Here is a 24,374-nt window from a genome sequence, read left to right on the forward strand (position 1 = left end):
TATCATCAATCTTCCATACCAGAAGAGGGCATCAGACCCCATCACAGATGGTTGTGAGCCACCATGTGGTTGCTGGGAATTGAACTCAGGACCTCTGGAAGAGCAGCCAGTGTTCTTAGCCACTAAGCCATCTCTCCAGCCCCTATATACCTATTCATTCTTTTAAGACAGTAAAAAAAAAATTAATTCTCATTTATCTTATTTATTCAGCAAATATCTGCTGCATTGCTGTGTACCAAGCATTTTTCAAAAGTTAGGGTACAATACATGAAATCTGATCCTATGGAAATTAAAGTCAGGGAAAACCAAGAACTAGCAGTGACAGTTAAGTGAGGAGGAAAAGACACGATGAAAGGACAGGTGGAGACACTCACTTGTAGTTTGGTGGGAAGGGAAGCAGGAGGGAAGGCCTCTCGATGGTTCTTCAGTGGACTGAATGTGTCTGTCCAAAATACTAATATGGAAATCCTGATTCCCACTTTAGTACCAGGTGTAGGAACTAGGGAGCTTATTAGGCCAGAGAGGGGAGTCACCAAGAAAGGGATTAGTGTCTTTATAAAGGCTTGGGGTGCATAGTAAGCCTCTGTCTTAAAAATCCTAAAAATGTGTGTGTGTGTGTGTGTGTGTGTGTGTGTGTATGTATTAAAAGATACAAAATACAGACCTCTAATTCTTTCTTCTCCAAAGTAATTTTTCCATTTGTTGAACCCATACTTGAAGTGCTTACTATGCATGTACCTTTTAGACTATTAAGATCTCTATGGCTAGCCAGGCCATGGTGGTGCACTCCTTCAATCCCAGCACTCTGGGGGCAGAGGCAGGCAAATCTACATGGGGGCACCCTGTCTTGAAAAAACTAAAAAAACCCCAAAAACCAAAAAACAAACAAACAAACAAACAAAAACAAAGAATACTCTTGATTTTATGCTATATTTAGTTCTCTGACCTTGGGATAGGGGAATCTTTGAAGGCAAAACATATGACTTATGGTGTACTTGGTAAATATGAAAGAGGCTTCAGAGGAGAATGAAGCCATGCATGCATCAGTGTAAAACCAAAGCTTATCTTCATGCACCTGAGTCCTATTTCCTTTGGAGTTAGAGGAAGAATTGCTTGAATTTTGGTTCAGTCAGGACAACACAGCGAGATCCAGGAAGACAAAGCAGAGGAAAGAAGTGAGAGAAGGGACAAAAGGGGTGGCATCAAACTTGATAAGGCATGAAACACTTGAGGTCAGAATTGTGTTATACCAGCCCTCTCTTCCTAATAGCCCAGCTGTTTGGTGACTACAGAGACAAAGCAACAGAAAGGAATTGATTCATAAAGTCCTGGAGGAAATACAAAGTTGTTTGAATCCTCAGATGTCACCCTAACAGCTATTTCAGTAAACAATGAAAACCTGGTACTCAGCAGAGAAAAAGCCACTCTCACTTTTGTTTGCAAAAGCATTTGAGAAATAGTTTCTTGTTACTGTTCTTTGTGTGCTGGGATTCTAGGTACTATTGGGGGTGTCCTCTCTGACCTCATAAGCTACTTATACAATCAAGACAACTTCAATGACTTCATCTTCTTCCTCCTCCTCTTTTTCCATCTTTCCTTCTCCTCCTCATCTTCTTCCTTTTCTTCTTCCTCCTCCTTCCCCTCCTTCTGAGACAATGTCTTCTGCTGAAATTCAGGCCTGCCTGAGATTAATTATATAACCCAAGCTAGAACTCCTGCTAGGATTATAGGCATGAGCTACTGGACTTGGCTAGTTTTGCTTCTGAGAAAAGGTTTTGCTATGTAGTCTAAGCTGGTCAGAAACTCTCCATCCAGTACCAGCTGCTACCGTGTGTGTGTTTTTTTTAAAGATTTATTTATTACATGTAAGTGCACTGTAGCTGACTTCAGACACTTCAGAAGAGGGTGTCAGATCTCCTTGCAGATGGTTGTGAGCCACCATGTGGTTGCTGGGATTTGAACTAAGGACCTTCAGAAGAGCAGTCGGTGTTCTTAACTGGTGAGCCATCTCACCAGCCCATGCTACTGTGGTTGTAAAACTCAAATATTTATATTATGACCCAGTCCAGTTTTTCCTTTTTCCTTTTACATATACATTCAAAAGTTCCACCACTTGTTTGAGAGGAACTGTGAGGAAATGATTTTTTTTTGTAATTCTTCATTATTGCTTGATTGATTGACTTAGTGTTAGGATTAAACCCAAGACTTTATGTATATAAAGGAAGCACTGTACCCCTGAGCTATTCCTAGAGAATACAGAGAGTACATTTTGATAGAGAAGGTTCTGAGATATAGTTGTGTCATTGGTAGGTCAAAATAGACCACACTTTCAGAACTTGATTCTTCTCCTAATTTATCAGTGAGTCATCTTGCATTTGATAAGGCACTTGTTTGACCTTATCAATAACATGTAAAAGTATTTTGTGTAGAAGATACTGTACATAGACTTTTTAAAATTAACTTGACAGAGTTTGACCTTGTCAATAACATGTAAAAGTACTTTGTGTAGACGATACTGTACATAGACTTTAAAATTAACTTGAGAGACTTCTAGTGTTTTTACTTATACATTTTTATGTTTTCAAAGTATTTCTGACAAGATCAGCTCAGGCTGGCCTCAAACTCACCTATGTAGTTACATATTATCTTAAACTCCTGTCTTTATTGTCCCTTACTGGGATTACAGATGTGAGTTTTGATATCTTTAAAAGGGTTTTATTATTGATGAACAGAGATATCTTTTTTAGATCTTGTCCCATGAGATGTTGAAGAATGGCAGATATTGTGCAGATGACAAATTCTCTAATTCAACAGTCCTTAATTTGTTTTTTATTTTCTATTAATAGACTTTATTTAGAACTCTTTTCCCTCCTTTGATGCAAGGTTTCATACAGCCTAACTTTGGTACGTAGCTCAGGCTGGCCTTAAACTTATGATTGTCTATCTTTCAAGTGCTATGATTATGGGCATGCACCACCATGTCTGGTTCTAGAAGTTTTTTAGGTGTCCTAAAGAGTAGATTTAGGGCCTCATATATGCTAGATAGATTACTCTACCTCTGACCCATATCTCTATCTCTTAGGTTTTGTTGGTGGTGGTGGTTTGGTTTGGTTTTTGGTTTTGTTTGTTTATTTGTTTTTGTTTTTTGAGGCAGGACCTCTTTCTGTATCTTAGACTAAGCTGGAACTAATTTGCCTGGACCTGACACAAATCCTCCTGCCTTTGCTTCCTGAGGGTTGGGATTACAGATGTGAAGCACTAGATAGAGAATAACTAGATTTACAAAGGCCATTGTAGAAGTTCCTATATACCACTCCAGAATCCTCTATTAACAGCTTACATTAATAGGACCTACATGTTATAATAAATGAATCAGTACAAAATACTGTTATTAACTAAAATTCATGTTATACTTAAATTATTTTGTTTTTGTCTGATACTCTGTTTTTAGGGATCCCATTTAGATGACAACGTATACTTAATTATATGTTATGTAATTGTCTACGTTATGCTTAGTTCATGTTTTCTTATGGCATTCACCATTATTTTATTGGATCTCAAATCAGGTTGACAATTGGAAATGCTTCGGATGGCTAATTTAAAGGAGTCCCACTCAAGCATATCCAGAAGTCCTGCTTTAAGGGGAAAGGATGATCTTTTAAATACTCCTTTGGCAGATTTGTGATCTTGTTGAGTATGACCTTTTCCAAAGCTGCATCGCTAAGTGGGCCGTCATTTCTTATCTGTAATATGAGGAGTCTGGTTTATACGATATCTAAACCCATTGATAGCACGTAGAAGATGGTCATCATATGACCTTATGAGCACCTAAAACAACGGCCACTCAATAGAGGATCACGCCAACAGACACTAGGGAATTAGATGGCTTAACAGTAAGGAGGTAGCAGAGGTTCAAATAAAACCTTGATTCCATTACATGACTACGTGGATTTTGCAAGTCATTTCCTTCAGTTGGACTCCAATTTCCTCACTCACAAAATGGAGAGGAATTGTTTCTGGTAGTTTAAACTCCACGCAGTAGCGGTGGGAAGTCTATATACGAAGATGCCGAGCGAAGAATTATGTTTAGAAGAATATGGCAAATGGGTGAAGGGCTGAACCGATGGAGGAGAAGCGACCTTAAAGGTTTAGCAGCTACAATACACCTTCGAGCGACCCAACCCCACCCACGTAGCGCTGCGGTCCTTCCACCTTGGTTCCGGCTCCGCCTCCGTCCCACCTTCTTTTCCCTCCTCCCTGCTCCAATCGCCTTGCGTCGCGCCACACTTCCTATGGCCGCCGGGACCCTACACCTTCCTCCGCGCGACAGTCGCGCGCGCTCTCGCGCCGCCACCTCACTTACCAGCTGCCTGCCCTCCGCTTTTTCTGATTGGCTGGACTTGTCAGTGACGTAAGCGTCCCTCTTTCTCCCCCGCCCCCCCCTTGCTTACCCGGAACTCGGTCCCGCCTCCTCCTGGCTTCTCCGGACGCCAGGCGAAACCCGATCGGCCCCTTTCTCCACAGCACGGGAGGAGCCGGGATTGCGGGCGAAACCAGGAAGGCACTGGCAGCGGCGCGCACGCGCACGCACGCACGCACGCAAGCTCGCACGTCCGAGGCCGGCGGCGCGGCAGGCTCGCGCCCGGACTCGCCCCGTGTCCGCGCCAGAGGCTCGCGCACTCAGCGGGTTGGGCTGCGGTGGCGGCGGCGGCGGCGGCGGCTGGGAGAGCTAGAGCGCGGCGCGTGCTAGGTCCCAGACGCGTCTGCGGCGCTCGCCACCCTCCTCTCTCCCCTCCGTCTCCGCGTTGCGTTCTGAGGGAAGGAACGGCGCTAGGCTAGCGAAGCCCGAGCGCACCGCTGGCTGCCTCCGACACCGCCCTGCGTCCCTTCGCGGCCGCGGGCCTGGCTCGGTGCTAGGCGACTCTGCGGGGAGGCGGCGGCGGCGGCGGCTGCCCGTCGGTGGAGTCTCTCTCTCCTTTCAGCCTCGCCCCTCCGCTCGGCCCTGCGGGGGCCGAGAGCACTCGGAGGCTGCCCCTTCCGCTCAGCCCTCTCCGTCAGCCGGTTGGAGTTGCAGCGGTCTGGACGAGGTCTCTGGGCTGAGGCGGCGGCGGCGGCTCCTCCGGCTCCATCATGTCCGCGGGCGGAGACTTCGGGAATCCGCTGAGGAAATTCAAGCTGGTGTTCCTGGGAGAGCAGAGCGGTGAGTGCGCGGCTCCCCCGCTCCTGGCAGCCGGCCGCGGCTTCCCCGCACCGCCCCCAGTGCAGCCCTTCTGGCCGCTGAGGCTCCCCGCCGGCCTCGCTCTTCCAGCCTCCCCGCCCCCAGCCTTTCCCCGGGTCCCCTGGCTCCTCTCGTCCCTGGCTCCTCCTCGCTGCGATCTCTCAGGCTGGTATGGTAGCTTAGACCTCTGATCCTCGTCCGGACTCCGCCGCCCGCAGCCCGGGCCCTCTCGGGCCGCTCTGTCCCCCTCAGTCCTCACCCCGCCCAGCCTCCTGTCCATCCCTTTCTTCCTCTGCTCTGCGTGGTCTCCTCCACCCGGGCCGGCTTTCTGGGGCCCCACCCTTATTCCTTGCTCTTTTTCCGGTTCCCACTGGAACTGGGAGTGAGGTTCCACTTCGAGAAGCCCCCAAGTCTGGGGAACGGGCCCCTCTTCAACCTTGGATGAAGGAGGGTGGTGGGATTTGGGCGTTGTTTTCCCCCGAGGCTTGGCTCCGAGTTGTCCAAGTCTCCCGGAAGGTTCGAAGTGATGGTCATAGAGAAAAACAATTCTTGCTCAGTTTACACCTAAATGAAGAATTAGTTAGGGTTAGTGAGTTAATAGATTTCAACTGAAGGCGACTTAAAAAGAGGTGGCGTTGCCAGTGATGATTTTGGTCCCTTGGGTTGGGACTGGTTGGAAATCCTTATTTTCTATTGATTTTCATCATTGGCAATTCTTTTGGCAACATTGATGCCTTTTCGATCTCTGCCAGATGCTATGTCATGATCAGTTTACTTTGAATTTTTCTCATCTCATTTCCCTCTTTTCTCGTTTCAATATGAAATATTTAAGTATCTTCATGATGATACAAGCAAGGATTAACGGGTGAAATGTTAATTATTAATTTCTTCTTGAAAATTTTCTAATTACATACTTAAGATGTATGTGAGGAGCTTAAAATAATACATCTTTGTTTTGTAGGATTGCCTTTAGGTAATAGAGTAATAGATCTATCATCTAGCTCTCTAAAATTAGATTAGAATACTTATTTGAGTTAACTGACTTTTTTTACATACATGTATACCTAATATTTCAAAGGGCCTTATGAGTGAAATTGTAATGTGTTTTGCCCGGTGAAGGTTCTGCAGTCACTGTTCTTCCTAGTGGATACAAGGTCCTAATTTTGTAATGGTTGCCACAGAGGTTACCTCTTCCAATACCTTTATTCTATATTATACAAGGTGAACAGTAATTCAGAAACTATAATCTTCGTTTTTCCTCTACATTTTTCTTGACCATCATTAAAATTCAGACATTGGGGGATTCGAAGTAATCAAACATTGAGTACCTACTAGATATCTTAATGTTATGGAGAACATTATTTGGAGTGGAAAGCATATAACTGATAAAATATTCTTAGCTTTTATTGCTAGCTTGAACTATTTATACCAATTTGGAAATTTATAGCCAGTTAACACTGGTTGCAATTTTACCTTTAGCAGGACCTGGGAAATAATTTTTCTTCTTGTAATGTTTGGATTTGTCTTCCCTATAACCTTGTAGGGTTGAAAGATCTCATCTCCCTCTTGTTTGCTTGTGGATATTTCTCAAGTATAAACATTTCCAGGCCATCAAGATGGCTCAGTGAGTAAAGCAGGCACTCACCACCACCTCTGACAACCTAAATTCAATCCCCAGGTTCCATACAGTAGAAGGAGAGAACCAAATCTCAGTTGTCCTCTGATCTCCATGAACATCACCTACACTAAATACATAAATGTAATAATTTAAAAAAATTAAATAAAATAAGCATTCCCTTAGGTGAGTAACTTGGTGAAAACCTATGAAGTTGATCCTAATCACAGTAGTGTTACATGGCAGTTTCAGAACAGTGACATACATAAAATGAAGTTCATCGGTCATTGTTAATAAATAGGTTGAATGTGCTTATTGTACAGTCTGGAGATTGTTGACTGCATCATATTGTCATATAGGACTAAATTTAGTTTGCACAAAAAAAAATCATTAATCTTTTTGTTGAAGTTTTTTTTGGTTTTTTGAGACAGAGTTTCTCTCTGTAGCCCCTGCTAGCCTGGAACTTACTCTGTAGACCAGGCTGGCCTTGAACCCAGAAATCTACCTGTCTCTGCCTTCCAAATGCTGGGATTAAAGGGATGTGCTACCACTACCCAGCTCTGTTGAAGTTTTTATCATGAGTAGAGATCTCAATTTGTGTGCAGATTTCCTTTGGACTTCTTGAGTGTAATATATTAGAGTTTTATAACTTCTCATTTTCTTTTGGTTACTTTTTTTCTTTTTATTTACTTTTATTTATACGAGTACACTGTAGCTGTCTTCAGACACACACCAGAAGAGTGCATTGGACTCCATTACAGATGGTTGTGAGCCACCATGTGGTTGCTGGGAATTGAACTCTGGACCTCTAGAAGAGCAGTCAGTACTCTTAACTGCTAAGCCATCTCTCCAGCCCCCTTGTTTTTCTTTTTAAGCTAGAGTTACATTCTGATAGCCCAGGCTGGCTTCAACTTTGAAGTCCTCTTGCCTCACTGAGTGTTAGGATTTCAGGGGTGAGCTACCATACCCATGTTTATTTTCATTTCATTTCTTTCCTGTTTTGAAATTAATTTCTTTTTGAGGCACTTTCATGTAGTGAGGCTGATCATGAACTAAATGTGTATAGACAAGACTAGCCTTGAATATCTGATGATACTGCCTCCACCCAAGTGCTGGGATTACAGGTGTTCGCCACTGTGTTTGGTTTATGTAGTGCTAAGTGAGTACTATACATACTGAGCTATATCCTCAGCCATGAGGAAGTTAAGTAATTTATCCCTATTCCTTTTCATTCATTCCCAGCCTTCCCAGGTAGAAACTAAATAATGCCTTGTTAGATTTAACTATGTATGTATGTATGTATACATTTCTATATATTAGCACAGTTTTAGATTATAGAAATTGGTAAGGTAGTACAGAGGTGCCTATACATCCTGCATCCTTACTGCATTCCTACTAGTATCTTACATTAATAAGGTACATTTGTTAAAAGTATTGGCCAAATATTGATTATATTATTAACCAAAATGTATTATTTATTTAGATTTCCTTAGGTTTTGTTTGTTTGTTTGTTTTTGGTTTTGGTTTTGGTTTTTTGAGACAGGGTTTCTCTATGTAGCCCTGGCTGTCCTGGAACACACTCTGTAGACCAAGCTGGCCTTGAACTCAGAAATCCGAGTGCCTCTGCCTCCCAAGTGCTGGGATTAAAGGCATGCGCCACTGCCCGGCAGATTTCCTTAGTTTTAAAAACAATATTCTTTTTTTTTTGTTTCAGCTTTCCTTTCTAAATATAGAAATAACCTTTCTATATATAATATAACCACATATTAAATTATATGTCAGATTTCACTTGCTTTCTTTAGGGTTATGTTTGCATGCTTTTTGCTCTTTAGAACTTTGAGGTTAATTATCTTCTGAGGTCATCATATTGCTAAGTAATGATATCCAGTAGTTTTGACACTGAAAGATTGATTTTTGTTTTCATGATCAGTATCTGTAGTTTTCTTATGCATTAGCAAAGGCCTGTAGAATCTATGTTGCATTGATGTAAGTTGCTATGAATTATTTATTTTTAGGTCTGTTAGAAATCCACAATTCAGCTTTTAAAGACTGTAGTCTTTGGAATAGCTTTCTTTGTTTCCTTAATAGTATTTACCACATTTATAATATTTTATGTGTTTGTTTTGTGTGTTTCCCAGGACAGAACAGAATGCAGGTTCCATGAAAATTATCATCTTTTTTATGATCATTGAACCCCTGTTACTAGCATAGAACCAGTTTCATGGTTGTTGCTCAGAAATATTTGATGACCAAACAATAGTTAAATATAATAGTAGTCAAAGCTATTAGCCTTGACTTTAGTTTCACTAAAATACTAAAAGAAAAATAATTCACTTGTCTGCATATTATACTTTCTTTTTCTTTTTGATTTAAACAGGGGTTTCCCCCCCTGCTAAAGCTATTAACTTATTTGTATGTCAAATATGCAGATGATGTGGTCATGTGATTTTTATTTAGTTTTTCAAATGAATGATACCCTTCTCTGTAATGAAGATGAATTGTTTTATTACTTGACTGATCCAATTAATGTCATGAGTCTTGGCAATCTTATTTTCTCTTTACTTTAGTATATGATCTAGGGATATTAAACTATCTAAGTCTAAAGTCAGGAGGATCTTTTGTTATTATTCAGCTATTGTCTGGAAATCCAGAGGGGCTTCTAGGAATGTCATTAAGTGGTTTACAATGGAATTTACTGCAAATGTAGTTGTTATTGATTATTAGGAACATGATGGCAAGGAGACATGCATAACCAATACTGCTTTTTTCACTTTGTATTACCCTTTTTCTGTCAACTTTTTGAACTACAATATTGTAAATAGAGAAAAGGGGTCAGAGACTAGTAATACTGAGTCTCTGTACTGTACTACACATAAGTGTAGTACATATAACAGTGTAGTACTATAATAGTGTAATATGGATCACTCTGCTATATTGGGCATTTTGTAATTCTCTGTAAATGCCTTATGGATAGAGCCTATTAAACCACTAAAAGTTTTTCAGTAAACTACTTAAGTGTTTACTAAATACTCAATTTGCCAGACTCTTAGAAAAATTTTATATTTAATTAGTCTTCATAATGGCATTATATACAATAAGTCCTGTTTATTATTTTTATTGATAAGGAAGCTGAAACATAAAAAGATGTTGAGTAATTTGCTAATGGTCAGTGGCCAGTACTAACACTGGAAATTTGAACTTTGCGCTCTTAATCATTACGAGTTTTAAGGTTTAAAAATAAGATACAGAAGATATTCCCTTTGAGTTTCTTTGCTTGCAAAATGAAGCTGCAAGGACAAAATGGCCAGATACTATCAAATCCAGTAGCTCTCAAACTAGTCTGCTGATCTCCAGAATCACACAAGATCCTGCAAGTGGGGGTCCATAAACCCTGTATGGATCCAGAATATTAAGATGTTATATATTTTTTCATTCTTACTACCTTATAAGTATATAGTGTAATTTCTAAGAGCCTACCTACCAGGTGAAACACGTCAAATGCAACTATAAGAATATAGCTGTCTTCTATTGAGTTAAACATTAAGGAGCTTTGCCAGTACCGTAAAACACTGCCACTCTCGCTAAGTGTTTGCGTGTAGTATTTTTAATAAAAATTATGTTAACATGTAATGAGATTTATTAATATTTTAGATATATTAAGGTACTTTTAATTTTTCATAGTTGGATTTCAGTATACTAAATACTGATACAATCCACTCCAACATAATTCTTTAATGCCCTCAACAATTTGTAAGGACTAACAGTCCAACCACAAATGATGATACTTGCTTGTAATCTCAGTACTTAGGTAGAGACAAGAGGACCAAGATTTCCAAGTTCTTCTCTTACCTACTGAGCCATCTTGCTGGGCTTCCTTTCTTTCTCTCTCTCTTTCCTTTTTTTTTTTTAAAGGTCTTCACATTTTTATTCTTTGTACACAAAGACTAGCATGATCAGTTCCACTTGGTAGACAGTCAAATAACCAATTCAGGTCGCTTAGTCCAACTTAGAGAAGCCTATGTGCCCTTCACGTACTGACAGAAGCACTGACATGTTCAGCCCATATTTGTGGATCAGACCATGGTGGTTAGAGCAGACGCCGCAAGAGGGTGAACCCTGGCCGAACTTCCATGGGTGACTCCAGTAGAGCTGCCCGTGATCCATCTTTACTTCAGGCGCCCAATGAGGAAAAAGGCTCTCTTGTCTTCTCTTGTTTTCTCTTCTCTTCTTTTCTTTTCTTTCCTTTTCGGGTTTTCGAGACAGGGTTTCTCTGTAGCCCTGGCTGTCCTGGAACTCACTCTGTAGACCAGACTGTCCTGGAACTCAGAAATCCACCTGCCTCTACCTCTCAGGTGCTGGAATTAAAGTCATGCGCCCCACTGCCCTGTTCCTCCCTTATTTATTTGTGTCAAGGTTTCCCACTGAACCTAAAGTTTACTGATTCATCTAGACTGGCTGGCCAGCAACCTCCAGGAATCTTGTCTCTACATCTGCAGTGCTGGGGTTTCAGGTATATATGGTACCTGCCTTTTCTTTCTTTCTTTTTTCTTCTTTTCTTGTTTAATGTCCAACTCAGGTACTTAATGCAGAGTGCTTTACTGACTAAACCATTTCCCCAGTGCCTAGATTTATTTTCTACTTCTTGGAGTTAGGAATGGTGATGAATGCCTAGCATGGGAAGTTGAGACAAGATTATTGCTGCAAGTTTGAAGAAAACATGGGTATGTAATCAATTCAAGGCTAGTCTGACTGCATAGTGAAACTGTCTCAAAAAGGAGATGAGAACTGAAGAGATGCCTCAGTAATTAAGGGCATTTGTTTTGCAGAAGACCTAGGCCTGGTCACAACTATCCATAACCTGAAGTTTCAGGGGAGCCTATGCCTTGTAACCTAGTGCACTAGACCATGGGTACTAGGCATGCACGTGGTTTACATACATGCAGGTGAAATACTCATGCACATAAAATAAATCTAAAACAAATACTTAGGGGAATAAAAGGCACCAAAAAGGTCTGTGTGTGGTGGTGAATATCTTTAATCCCAACAATTGAAGAGGCAGAGACAAGTGAGTTCTGGTGAGTTTGAGGCCAGTCTGATCTACATAGTGAATTTTAGGCCAACCAGGGGTACATAGTGAGGACTTGCCTCAAAGCAAAAAAACTGGAGTGGGAATACATTTCTTTGATAGAACTCTTGCCTTGCATGTGGGAGGACTTAGGACTTAAAATTCTATCCCAGGTAGTACCCGTGAGAGCATGACAAGTAATAGTAAAAAAAAAATTGCTTTCTACTCATTTCTTTTTTTAAGTGTGTGTGTGTGTGTGTGTGTGTGTAAGAATGCGTGCATACATGCATCTGTACTATGTGTAAGCACCTTTATATTATTATACTTTTACTTGTTTGGAGATGGGAACTCATTGTGTAGCACTGTTTTTGACCTGAAACTTGCTATGTGTGCTAGGCTGTCCTAAATTTACAGAGATCTGCCTACCTCTGCATTTCCAGTACTGAGATTAAAGGCTTGCCCCTCCATGTCCTACTAATTTTATCTTTATTGTATGTGTATTCATATTTTATTTGGATGTATATATCACAAACCATTAGCATGCTTGTTACCTTGAGAGGCCAGAAGAGGGTGATGGATCCCCTGGAACTAGAGTTACAGGCAGTTGAAAGCTGACATGCAGGTAGTTAGGAACCAAACCTAGGTCCTCTGGAAAAGCAGCAAGTTCTCTGAACCCCACTGAGCCTTCCCTCCAGCCACATAGGTTTTTGTAAGTTCATCTCTCATTTACTCTATCTATCCATTCTGAAGTACTCAAAACATTAATGACTTTTGGCTAAATTTTTATTTTTTATCTGTTCTACAGATAATATGAGATTTCACTTGTAAGCCCATTTGAGGTTTGTTTTTGTTGTTGTTGGTGGTGGTGGTTTTGTTTTGTTTTCAGTGCTAGTTCTAATGTTAGGTCTTTAGTTTTTGTTGACCATATTATGTATAGTAATTTTGTTGGCCATATTACCTGTAGAATTACTATGTTTCTGGACAGAATAATTCTGTTTGACAATTTTTTTCTTGGTGTTTCTATGTATGTATGTGTTTCTATGTATGAGTTCATGTGTGAGCTTGTGTGTGGAGGTCAGAAGACAGTGTGAATGTTGTTACTTGGGTTTCGTCCTCTGTTTCTCTCATTGACTTGGCACTCACTGGTTAGGCTAGGCTATCTGACAGGCCAGAGAGTCCCAAGAAACCACCTACTTCTTCCTCCCGGGTGCAGAAATGATAAGCAGATGCCTACGTGGCTAGCACTTCTCCCCCTTTGAACCTTGCTTTTTGGGATCAAACTTGGATCCTCTTGCTTGCTTGTGAAAGCACTTTACTGACTGAGCTCTCTCTCCAGACCTCTATTATCATTGTTACTTTGGTTTGGGGAGGTAGGCTGGGTGATGTAGGATCTCACTATTGTGACATGCTGAACACTGAATCGGAGACTTTATATATGCTAGGTAGGCAAACCTTTTCTAACTGCTATAGCCTTAGCCCTAGTGAATGGATTTCTGTTCTGTTTTTATCTGTCTCCCCATATATAGCACAGGCTGACCTGGAACTTGGTATTTCTGCCTTAGTCTCCTGAATGCTAAGACTACAAGTGAACTACCATGCCTGGGTTATCAATTTCTTTTTCATAATCATACTTTGAAAATATTTTGTAGTGAATAGCAGCACTCAGAAATTTTAATACTTAAATGACCTTTTTTTAAGGAGTGGTAAGAAGAAAATGGAGACTTATTCAATGTGGCCATCTTGGGCAGAGGATCAAATTGATCACTGACTCCTCCAAATCCATCTAGCAAGTGACTTTAACCTTACTCAGTATCAGGAAGTCTTTGTAGTTGTATGTAGTAAAGACACATAAAAGAGGATATTTAAAAATAAATAAAAATAAAGCAAGATTGAGGAAACAACCTAAGAGGACAAAGATTTTATATCCTGACTAGAGTTAGTCTATGGTCAATGACTTGTTGAAGAAAATGTGGGCTTTTAAAAAGACCATTGGGTCTGGGCATAGTGGTATAAGACTTTGATCCCAGCTCTCAGGATATTAGAGGAAGGCAGATCTCTGAGTTTGAGGTCAGTCAGGGTTACACAGAGAGCCCTGTCTTGAAAAAAACAAAAGGGCCATTGGGTTTATCAGAAGAATCAATTAGTGTTTTTTAAAGAAAATAGTTTCAGTAGAGTTTTTTTTTAAAAGGGGAGTTGAGATTTTGCAACTTTATTGGCTAGGTTTTTTTGGCAACTTGATACAAGCTAGAGTCATCTGAGAGAAGGAAATCTCATTTGAGAAAACTCCTCCATTGGATAGGGGTATAAACAAGTCTCTCTCTCTCTCTCTCTCTCTCTCTCTCTCCCTCTTCTCCCTACCCCCTCTTTCTCTTTCTGTCCCTCCCCCCTCTTTCTTTCTCTCTCTCCCTCCCTCCTTCTTTCTCTCCATCCCTCCCTCCCTCCCTCTAAATGATAGGGGGTCTTTTAGCCCACTATAGGTAGTACCACATAGGACAGGTGGTCCTGAGTTGTGTAAGAAAGCAGGCTGAGCAAAGCAATAAGCAGTGTTCTTCTATGGCTTCTGCTTCATTTCCTTCTGCCATGATGGACTGTGACATGGAAGTATAAGACAAACCCTTTCTCCCTAAATTGCTTATGGTCATGGTGTTTTATAACAGCAATATAAATATAAATCCTAACTAAGACAATAAGTAAGCAATAAGTATGATGTATTTAGAAAATTAAAGATAGGGATTGGAGAGATGGCTCCAATCCCTATCTTTTTTTTAACTTTAAAAAAAAAAAAAAAGTTAACGGCAGGCTAGGCTTCCCATACCTGTAATTTCTGCACTCAAAAACTTGAGGCTAGCCTGGTTTACAGTGTGAGATCTTGTGGGTTTTTTTTTTTTTTTTAAATTAATTTGTGATTTAATCATATGTTTTTGCATTCTTCAGATGTTTTCCCTTGGAGTCAGTGGTTAAGAGCACTGGTTGCTCTTCCAGAGGACCTGAGCTCAATCTTCAGCACCCACATGATAGCTCATTAAACTCCCAACTGTCTGTAACTCCAGTTCTAGAGGATTCGACACCCTCAAGAAGACATATATGCAGGCAAAACACCAATGCACATAAAAAAATTTTAAGTAACAATAAATACATATATTTTCCTTTTTAATGATGAGGAATATTAATATATAAAAATACAGAGAATGTCATAAACTTATTGTTTATTCAGTAGATACTAGTATAAGTATTCTTTTAGCTATATAATATACCCACACACATGCTACAGCCCCTTAAAGTCTTGTAATTTCTTTCTTTTTTAAAAAAAATTACTTATTTATCTGAGTACACTGTGGCTATCTTTAGACACACCAGAAGAGGGCATCGGATCCCACTACTGATGGTTGTGAGCCACCATATGTTGCTGGAAATTGGACTCGTGACCTTTGGAAGAGCAGTCAGTGCTCTTAACCGCTGAGCCATCTCTACAGCCTTGTTATTTTCATTCTTTTTAAAATTACATCTTCTTCTTGTTATGTATGTGCATGCACTCACACATGCTGTGGTAAGTGTGGCAGTCAAAAGACATCTTGTAGGAACTTTATCTTTCTATAGTATGGGTTGTGGAACTTAGGTCATCAAACCGGGTGGCAAGCACCTTAACATACTGAGCCGTCATACACTTCCTCTCCCTTTGTTTTGGAGGCAGTTTTACTCTGCAGCTCAGACTCATTTTGAAGGTTTGAATATGCTTGGCTCAGGGAGTGGCACTATTAGGAGGTATGGCCTTGTTGGAATAGGTATGGCCTTGGAGGAAGTGTGTCACTATGGGGGTGGTCTTTGAGAGAGATTCCTCCTAGCTGCCTTCAGAACAAGATGTAGAACTCTCAGCTCTTCCAGGGCCATGCCTGCCTAGATGTTGTTATGCTTCCTGCCATGATGATAATGGACTGAATTGCAGAACCTGTAAGGCACCTCAATTAAATATTGTCCATTATAAGAGTTACCTTGGTCATGGTGTCTCTTCACAGCAATGGAAACACTAACTCAGACAACCCATAACAGATTTTGTGCTTCAGCCCTCCAAGTGCTGCTGGGATTAGAGGTGTGAACTTCCAATGCCTGACATAAAGTGGGTCATCTGGAAACAATTTACTGGTGTGTTTCCTAAAAGATTGAAGGCATCACTAAGATATCCTTAGCATTTGTGTATACATGTGGTTGTTCACAGAAGCCTTTCTTATACTGATACGCTTTGTGTGTTTTTGATATTTACTATTTCAAGCTCTAATATCTATAGGTTAGTGTTTTTCAGTTGAACTCTCTGTGGTGTGAGAATTGTTCAGTATTTGTTTTGTCTAAGAATGTCACAAGGCTGGAGAGATGGCTCAGTGGTTAAGAGCAATGACTGCTCTTCCAAAGGTCCTGAGTTCAAGTCCCAGCAACCACATGGTAGCTCACAACCATCCATAGTAGATCTGATGCCCTCTTCTGGGGTCTCTGAAGACAGCTACAGTATACTTAAATATAAATAAACAAATAAATCTTTTTTTTTTTTTAAAGATTGTTATGACTGGGGAACTGGCTTTTTTACATTTTATTGAGTTTTAACTTCAGCAAGTTTATGTGGTTAATAAACTTTTTTTCTGGTGTAACTCTTCTATTAAAACTAAAGAATACATCTTCAGAAATACTTGTATGCATACTTTGGGAAAAAACTTTGATATATATACATACACACACACACAATGTATATATTGGGACTAGAGAAGTTGGAGAGAATGCTCAGTGGTTAAGAGCATTGGCTGTTCTTCAAGAGGACCTGGGTTCTGTTCTCATTATCCACACAGTGGTTCACAACCATCTGTAACTCCAGTTCCAGGAAATACCACACCTTCTAGCCTCTGAAGGCACCAGACATGCACACAGTGTAGGCTAAACACTCATACATATAATAAGTAAATAAAATAAAGAGATCTGTAGAATTTTATATCTAACACTTGTAATTCCAGCATTTCAGATGAGGATGAGGATTTCAAGTTCAGTGCCTGTTTTTGCTACATAGGGAGATTTCCCCTGCCCCCCAAAACAGCAACAGTAGAAACAAAATAAGACAAAACTAAACTAAAAAACCAAGAACCTCATACTCAAAATGAGTTAGTTGAATAAAGGAAGAAAGGGAAATATAATGACTCAAATTCAGATAGGTTTTTAAGCTACCCCTTCATTAAAGATATTTTGTTTGACCTGTAGTAGTTAGTCTACAACAATAGTTATTGGGGGGAAAAAAACCTATTCTTAACACCTTTAAGATCATAAATCTTGGTGTCTAGAGTAATGGCCATGCAGGCAAATATGTATAAAACTATTGAATATATCTGATCATTAAGAAACTGTACAAGCCGGGCAATAGTGGTGCATGTCTTTAATCCCAGCACTTGGGAGGCAGAGACAGGTAGATATCTCAGTTCAAGGCCAGTATGGTCTATGGAGTGAGTTCCAGGACAGCTAGGGCTATACAAAGAAACTCTGTCTTGAAAAACAAAATAACAACAACAAAAAAAAAAAAAAAACTGGACAGATCTTTGGGTTTTTGTTTTTGTTTTTAAGGTAACAAGTAGAGTGTGGTGTGATACCTGCCTAATCCCAGCATTTCAAATACTAAGGCAGAAATGTTATGCATTTGAGTCCAGCTGGCGTAACATCCCAAATTCCAAATTTTAGGTCAGCCTAGAATACATAATGAGACCCTGTCTCAAGAAGCCAAAAGCCGGGGATGTTGTTCAAAATAGAGTTCTCGCTCTGCGTTTGATCCCTACTACCACAAAAAGTAATAGGAAAACAAAATAAAATGACAGAATATCGCCGGGCAGTGGTGGCACACGCCTTTAATCCCAACACTTGGGAGGCAGAGGCAGGTGGATATCTCAGTTCAAGGCCAAGCCTGGTCTACAGAGTGAGTTCCAGGACAGCCAGAGCTATACAGAGAAACCCTGTCTCGAAAACAAAAAAATAAAAAAAAAACCCAAGATGACAGAATATCATCATTGTGCTTAAGAAAGCTAAACTCTTCTAAGCATGATGGCTCATGCCTTTAATCTTGGCACTAGGGTGATAGAAACAGGCAAGCCTACCCTTTAGTGAGATCCAGCCAGAGCTACTGTCTCAAAAAACAGACCTTATCTCAAAAATAACAAAATGATCAACCAAAAAAGAAATGAAACTCTGATCCTAGTTCTATCAGCTTATAATTAATGTGTGTATTTTTCTAGCCCCTTCAAATTTTAATGCTGTGGATTAAACCATAGGGCCAGGCTCATGCTTATGACATGGCATACTACTGACCTCTATACCCACTGATGATATGGAATATCATAGGTGATAGGGCAGTGTATGAGGAAGAGGGTCGAGGTTGGGGGCCACACTCTTTCCAATCCTTGCACACCTCTGTATTTAGCAACCCTGAACCTCTCCAGTTGTTGTCTTTTTAAATTTTTATAAGGAAGATTCTATACTTTGGCTATTGCTAATTAGCTCAATCTAATAACTACTCTTTTTCTAGAGATGGGGCTAAAAGTTCTAACTCTAATCATATGGTCAGTTCTGGCTACTAGTTTCCCTCTTTGGGATTTTCAGAAACAACCTTATTGACATTAAGTTAGAGCTAGGGCTTACTAGGAATAATAAAGGATGGTTCATTCAGTCTTACTGTTTCTTTTTTCTTTCTTTCTTTCTTTTTTTTTTTTCGAGACAGGGTTTCTCTGTGTAGCCCTGGCTGTCCTGGAACTCACTCTGTAGACCAGGCTGGCCTCGAACTCAGAAATCCACCTGCTTCTGCCTCCCAAGTGCTGGGATTAAAGGCGTGCACCACCACTGCCCGGCCAGTCTTACTGTTTCTAACATAAGAAAAACACAAGAGCTTTATAAGCTGTATAGCTTTAACTTTGAAGTAGATGGAAGTACACATTTTTTAAGTATGTTAATTCCTAAATTTATGTTAAGGTCAGAATCTTCAGTGTCTTAGCATGAGAGGGGTTTTGGAGAAATATTAGGCTGAGATAATGCTGGGGTATGGTCCTAATAAAATATGATTGATAGCCTAATAAAGGGGAAATTTAACCACATTTGTGCTGAGGGGGAAATGATCATGATCGAGATCAGTTGAAATTCTGCACCAAAGAATGCCAAGGATTAGTAGAAAACCAACCGAAGCTCTGGAAAAGGGGTAAAGCAGGTTATGTAGTAAACTTGGCTCAACCCAGATAACACAGATTGACAACAATAGATCGTTGCAATAACATGAGGTTTATTGATCCACACGTGTGGGATTGCCCACCCTCACGGGGGAGGGGTCAATCTCGAACTCAGAAAGCACCCATCTTTTATACTTTACAGAGGGCAGATTTCTGCAACTGGGCTAGCTGGCTTACTCTGGTTGGTGGAACACAGGACAAAGGATCTCATCAGGCATTGGTTGGCTTGTTCAGGGGGCTGTTCTTAGCTTAGTCAGTCAACTTCCCTATCCAGCTCTGCACCTGGCCTTGAAAAGTCTTTTGGAAGGAACTAAGTAACTGGGTGGTAGGGGGGGATTGTCATCAGCAAGGTCAGGGTAACAGTTTGTGGACTTTTTCCAAATTCACCACAGGAGGGGTTGTGGGGTACTTTCAAGAATTGCTAATCTTGTTTTCGTAGATCTTAACGTCATTGTGACCCCAGCTACTTTTGTTTTGGTCTTACTTAGCTTAGTCAGAATGTCCTGGTCATTCTATCTCAACATTCTGACCACCAGAACTTTGTTTTTACAACATGTCCTTGGCTATCTCTGAACACAGCTTCTCAGTGTCTGAAGCTGCTGCTTGCTACTGTAAAACTTTGTTTCCACACTGCTGGCTGCTTACAGGAGCTGGAACATGGCCCCCTTATTTTACTTTATTTCTACATTCTCAGAACTTTGTTTCTACAGCCTTGTTTTTTTTACTTTATTACTTCAGTTTGCCCTCAGAAGGAACCAATACTGCTAATCCTGTAGCCCCAGCTTTCCTGTGTACAAAACTGTGAAAGAATTATTTTCTATTGTTTAAGTTACTTACACTTTATTATGGCATCTCTAGCAGGTTTCAATGTATAATATTATTTTGCAACAAAACAAATCCATCTTGTATTTCCTAACAACTGTAGTGGTAAATATGTATCTTTATTTACTGTAAAACTAACATTTTAAAAAATTACTATCATTTTATGTGCGCCACCACTGCCTGTCTATAATACTATTAACTAACATTTGATTACAAATGCAGTGGCAGAGTATTTGCTGAATATGTACAAGGCCTTGGGTTTGATCTCAGCACCTCAAAACTAGAGTCATTCTGAAAAAGTTTCCAATAGAGAAAGCTGGAATACTTTCAGCAACAAAATAATGACAGTACTGGTTCTGAACCTACAGAATTAAAGTATACATGAGAGTATTATTGTAAATATTTAAGTAAAGTGGAAAGGAAAGTTTATTCTTATAAAATAACCTTAATTGGGGGCTAATGAGATGGCTCAGAGGTCAAGAGCATTGACTACCCTTCCAAACGATTAAGGATTGGTTCTTAGTACCCAAATTGGAAATTTCAGTCCTTTTCCAGTTTCTGAGGGCACTGGATGCACATTGTACACTGACATAACATGCAGGCAAACATCCATACACATAAAAATAAATAAATTAATTCTAATAAATAGCTAGAAATGAGTAGAATTTTTCCATTGGGAAAATTACTACAGTAATAATGGTTGTAGATAAAGTTCTTTGATGAAAGTTACAATTAGTGGACAGAAGTTAAGAACAGAATATTTGCATAGGTTGAAACACTGAAGATAAGTCATATAAGAATTTTCTGACTGAAGTTGTAGAAATATTAGAGTGAGTTTGAAAGCATCCAGATAATATTTTATTTCCCAAATAGACAAATTTTTTTGTGAAGAGGTAATTATACAGATTCAGGAATATCCCTTTAATATTGAACTCACAATGCTCTACTTAGTAGTTTAGTTGGTGTTCTTTGCCTCAGTATAACTTTCATTTTATCAGAATATCTTAATGACAGTTTTACTTAATTCAGTGTTACACAAGCTATTACAATGATATTGGTAGGAAGTAGTATAGGAAGAAAACAGAATATAATATTGTATGAAGTTTGTTTACATAGGAGGGAGTATTTACTCAAGCTAAAGGTAATTGATAATTACTTGGAATTTTACTTATGAATGTCAGTAGTTCGTTTTTCTTTCTTTCTTTCTTTCTTTTTTTGTTTTTGTTTTTGTTTTTGTTTTTGTTTTTCGTTACAGGATTTCTCTGTGAAGCCCTGGCTGTCCTGGAACTCACTCTGTAGACCAGGCTGGCCTCGAACTCAGAAATCCGCCTGCCTCTGCCTCCCAAGTGCTGGGATTAAAGGCGTGCACCACCACCACCCGGCACGTCATGGTTCTTAAACACCATTTATGGGCCTGACTGTATTAGATTCCTAGGCAGATATTTTAGAATATATACCAGGGCTGGAGAGATAGCTCAGTAGTTAGGAGTACTGGCTGGTCTTCCAGATTCTCTGGCCTTAATGGGCAAAACACCCATACACATGAAATAAGTGATTTTTAAAATTTAAGATCTTCTAGTAACAAGCAGTAAGAGTGAAGAGGGAGGTTGCCAGAGCAGTGTTAGCAGAATGATGGCTACCAGAGCACTTAATTTAATTGGCAAGAGAGCCATTTCTACCTCAGTATGTGTCTTGAGTACATGGGAATGTTATAAAGAAGGAAGACTATGCTCTTCCTGATTGTGTTGATCCGCATGACCACCCCTTGCCTAATATGGCCCGTGTCAGGCTGCTGTCTGCCAGCCAGAAAGCCCTGAAACAAAAGGCTGGTCTGGAGCAGCCTGTCTAGGGATGAGAAAATCCAGTCGTACTGCATTCAGTTTAACAAGAGCTTCACTAAAATGAACAGGAGCACTAATGAGTGGAAGACAGTTGTGAGCATGACCATGTTTTTCATGAGATTCAAACTCTAATTCTGATGTGGGAGAAACACAGACATCTGTACAGCTACAATGTACACATACACATAAAATAAATAAAAATTTAAAAAAAGATAAAAAATCAACAAAAGAACATTTACTTGCAGAAGACCTGGGTTCAGTTTCTAGCACCCCCACATGATGTTATTAACCATCAGTAACTCCAGTTCCAGAGAATCTAACACCCTGTTCTGACCTCTGTTGATACCAGGCATACAAATACCCATATACATGAAATTTAAAAATCTAAAATATTTTTTATTTGTTTTATTGTTTTGTTTGTTTGAGACTGGGTTTCTCTGTTTGGCCTTGGCTGTTCTGGAACTCCCTCTATAGATCAGGCTGGCCTCATTCTCAGAGATCTGCCTGCCTTTGCCTCCCCAGTGCTGGGATTAACAGCATGCACTACCACTGCTGAGTTCTAAATTTTTCTTTTAATTAAAAAACAAAAACAAAAAAACTGGACATGGTGTACTCATATAATCCCAGCACTAAGGAAGTAGGGAGAGGAGGGCCCTATTTAGGAGGGCCCTATTTAGGCTGGCCAGCCAGCATAGCCTTAAAGGTCAGTTCCATAAAAGCAGTAACCATGAAAATCTTAAATTGTTCACAAAATTTATATAAAAGTTGGATGAGGTGGTGTGAAGCTGTAAAGCTCTAAGGCTGGGTGGAAGGTGGAGACAGCAGAATCAATAGGAAACTGGCCTAAATAGTGCAGCAGCAGAAATAACAAGAGTCTGCCTCAAAAACAAATAGAAGAAAAGAACTAGCTCCTGAAAAGTTATCTTCCCTTTGCTCATCTGGTCTAGGATACATATATATGCACAATAAATAATCTTGATGAAACAGGTCAAAGTTAAGATAGAAAGTGATTGGGGAAGCCACTTAAAGTTCACCTCTTTATACACACACACACACATACACACACATACACATCTTCCAAGATAATTTTATGAACTCTATTCTATTTTTATAGTATATTACATTTAATATGCTATAATAGTAGACATAATTATATTCTGTGGTAACAGTGGCTGAGATGTAGGGATCACAGCAGAAAAGCTTGGCTGCAACTAAATCTCATTGTGTTATTATATCAAAAGCCATCTCACTTGATGCTATAATTCTACAGCAACAGAAATCAACTAAACCAAGCTAAGCTGCTTCAACAACTCTCAAATATCCTGAAGTTTTAAAACACAAGTCAGTTGGGTATGGTGACACAAACCTTTAATCCCAGCACTCTGGAAGGAGACAGAGACCTGCAGAGCTCTGTGAATTGGAACCCAGCCTACATAACAAGTTCCAGGACAGCCAAGACTGCATAGAAAGACCCTGTCTCAAAAAAAAAAAAAAAAAAAAAAAAAACCACAGTAAGCAATTTTATGTGTATGAGTGTTCTGCCTACATGTATCTAGGTATATCACACATGTGCCTGATGCCTGCAGAGGTCAAAAGAGGGCATTTGAGCCCTTGGAGCTGGAGTTAGGGATGGTTGTGAACCACAGTGTGAGTGCTGGGAACTGAACTTAGATCTTCTATAAGAACAAAAGGTGCTCTTACTTGCTAAACTATCTCTAGCTCATTTGTTAGTTTTCATTAAGGACAAAGAAAATGCATGTTCAATAATGATGGGGAACAGGACAGGAGAATAAAAGTTTCTTTAAAACATCTTGGGCTGGAGAGATGGCTCAGCAGTTAAGAGCACCGACTGCTCTTTTGAAGGTCATGAGTTCAAATCCCAGCAACCACATGGTGGCTCACAACCATCCGTAAAGAGATTTTCTGGTGTGTTTGGAGACAGCTACAGTGTACTTACATATAATAAATAAATAAATCTTTTTTTAAAAAAACTTATTTATTTAAAAAAAACATCTGGTATGTGCAACACTATCATAATTAGGACTAAAATACTGTTATTGGGGAGTGGGGGTGAGACAGGATCTCTGTATAGCCTGGATATACTAGAACTTACTGTATAGACCAGAGTAGCTTCAGACTTAAAGAAATCCACCTGCTTCTGCCTCTTGAGAACTAGGAATGAAGGCAGGCACCACCATGCTTGACAAAATACTCTTTGAATCAAGGAAATAGCAACAAGTGCTTATTTTCTTACACTATTCTTGAGATACTGTGATGGAGGGGAAAATAGAAAAGTCTGATCTCTGCTCCTTTTGGAGAAGGGTGTAAATCAGAGGAAGTAGAGTTTTGGTCTCAGAGGGATAGAGATGTTTATTCAGCTGCCTAGAGATTTTTAACTATTTCTGGACCCAGTTGTGTCCCATTGATTTACTTTTCAATCTTTAAGCCAGTATTCAGTATCATACTGTCTGGACTCTGGTAGTTTATCATAGTCAGTTTTGAAGTTGTTCACTGCTATCAGGATTGCTTTAACTATTCTAAATTACTTGTATTTCTTTTTTTTTTTTTTTAATTATTT

The 24,374-nt window shown here is 39.8% G+C and overlaps 1 protein-coding gene across 2 annotated transcripts in view; it reads left to right on the forward strand.

Moving 5' to 3' along the window:
- Positions 1-4,464: 4,464 nt before the first annotated feature.
- Positions 4,465-24,374, forward strand: part of Rab6a (RAB6A, member RAS oncogene family) — a 41,997-nt gene continuing 22,087 nt past the window's right edge. Inside the window, exon 1 of one of the 2 annotated variants that reach the window (XM_031387549.1) lies at positions 4,465-5,200. In XM_031387549.1, the coding sequence (XP_031243409.1) occupies positions 5,131-5,200 (70 nt within the window). In that variant the 5' untranslated portion in view covers positions 4,465-5,130. The remainder of the gene's footprint in view (positions 5,201-24,374) is intronic. The other variant, XM_031387548.1, reaches the window with a different exon arrangement.

Source organism: Mastomys coucha, unplaced genomic scaffold (assembly GCF_008632895.1).
Source record: "Mastomys coucha isolate ucsf_1 unplaced genomic scaffold, UCSF_Mcou_1 pScaffold21, whole genome shotgun sequence".
Lineage (NCBI taxonomy): Eukaryota > Metazoa > Chordata > Mammalia > Rodentia > Muridae > Mastomys > Mastomys coucha.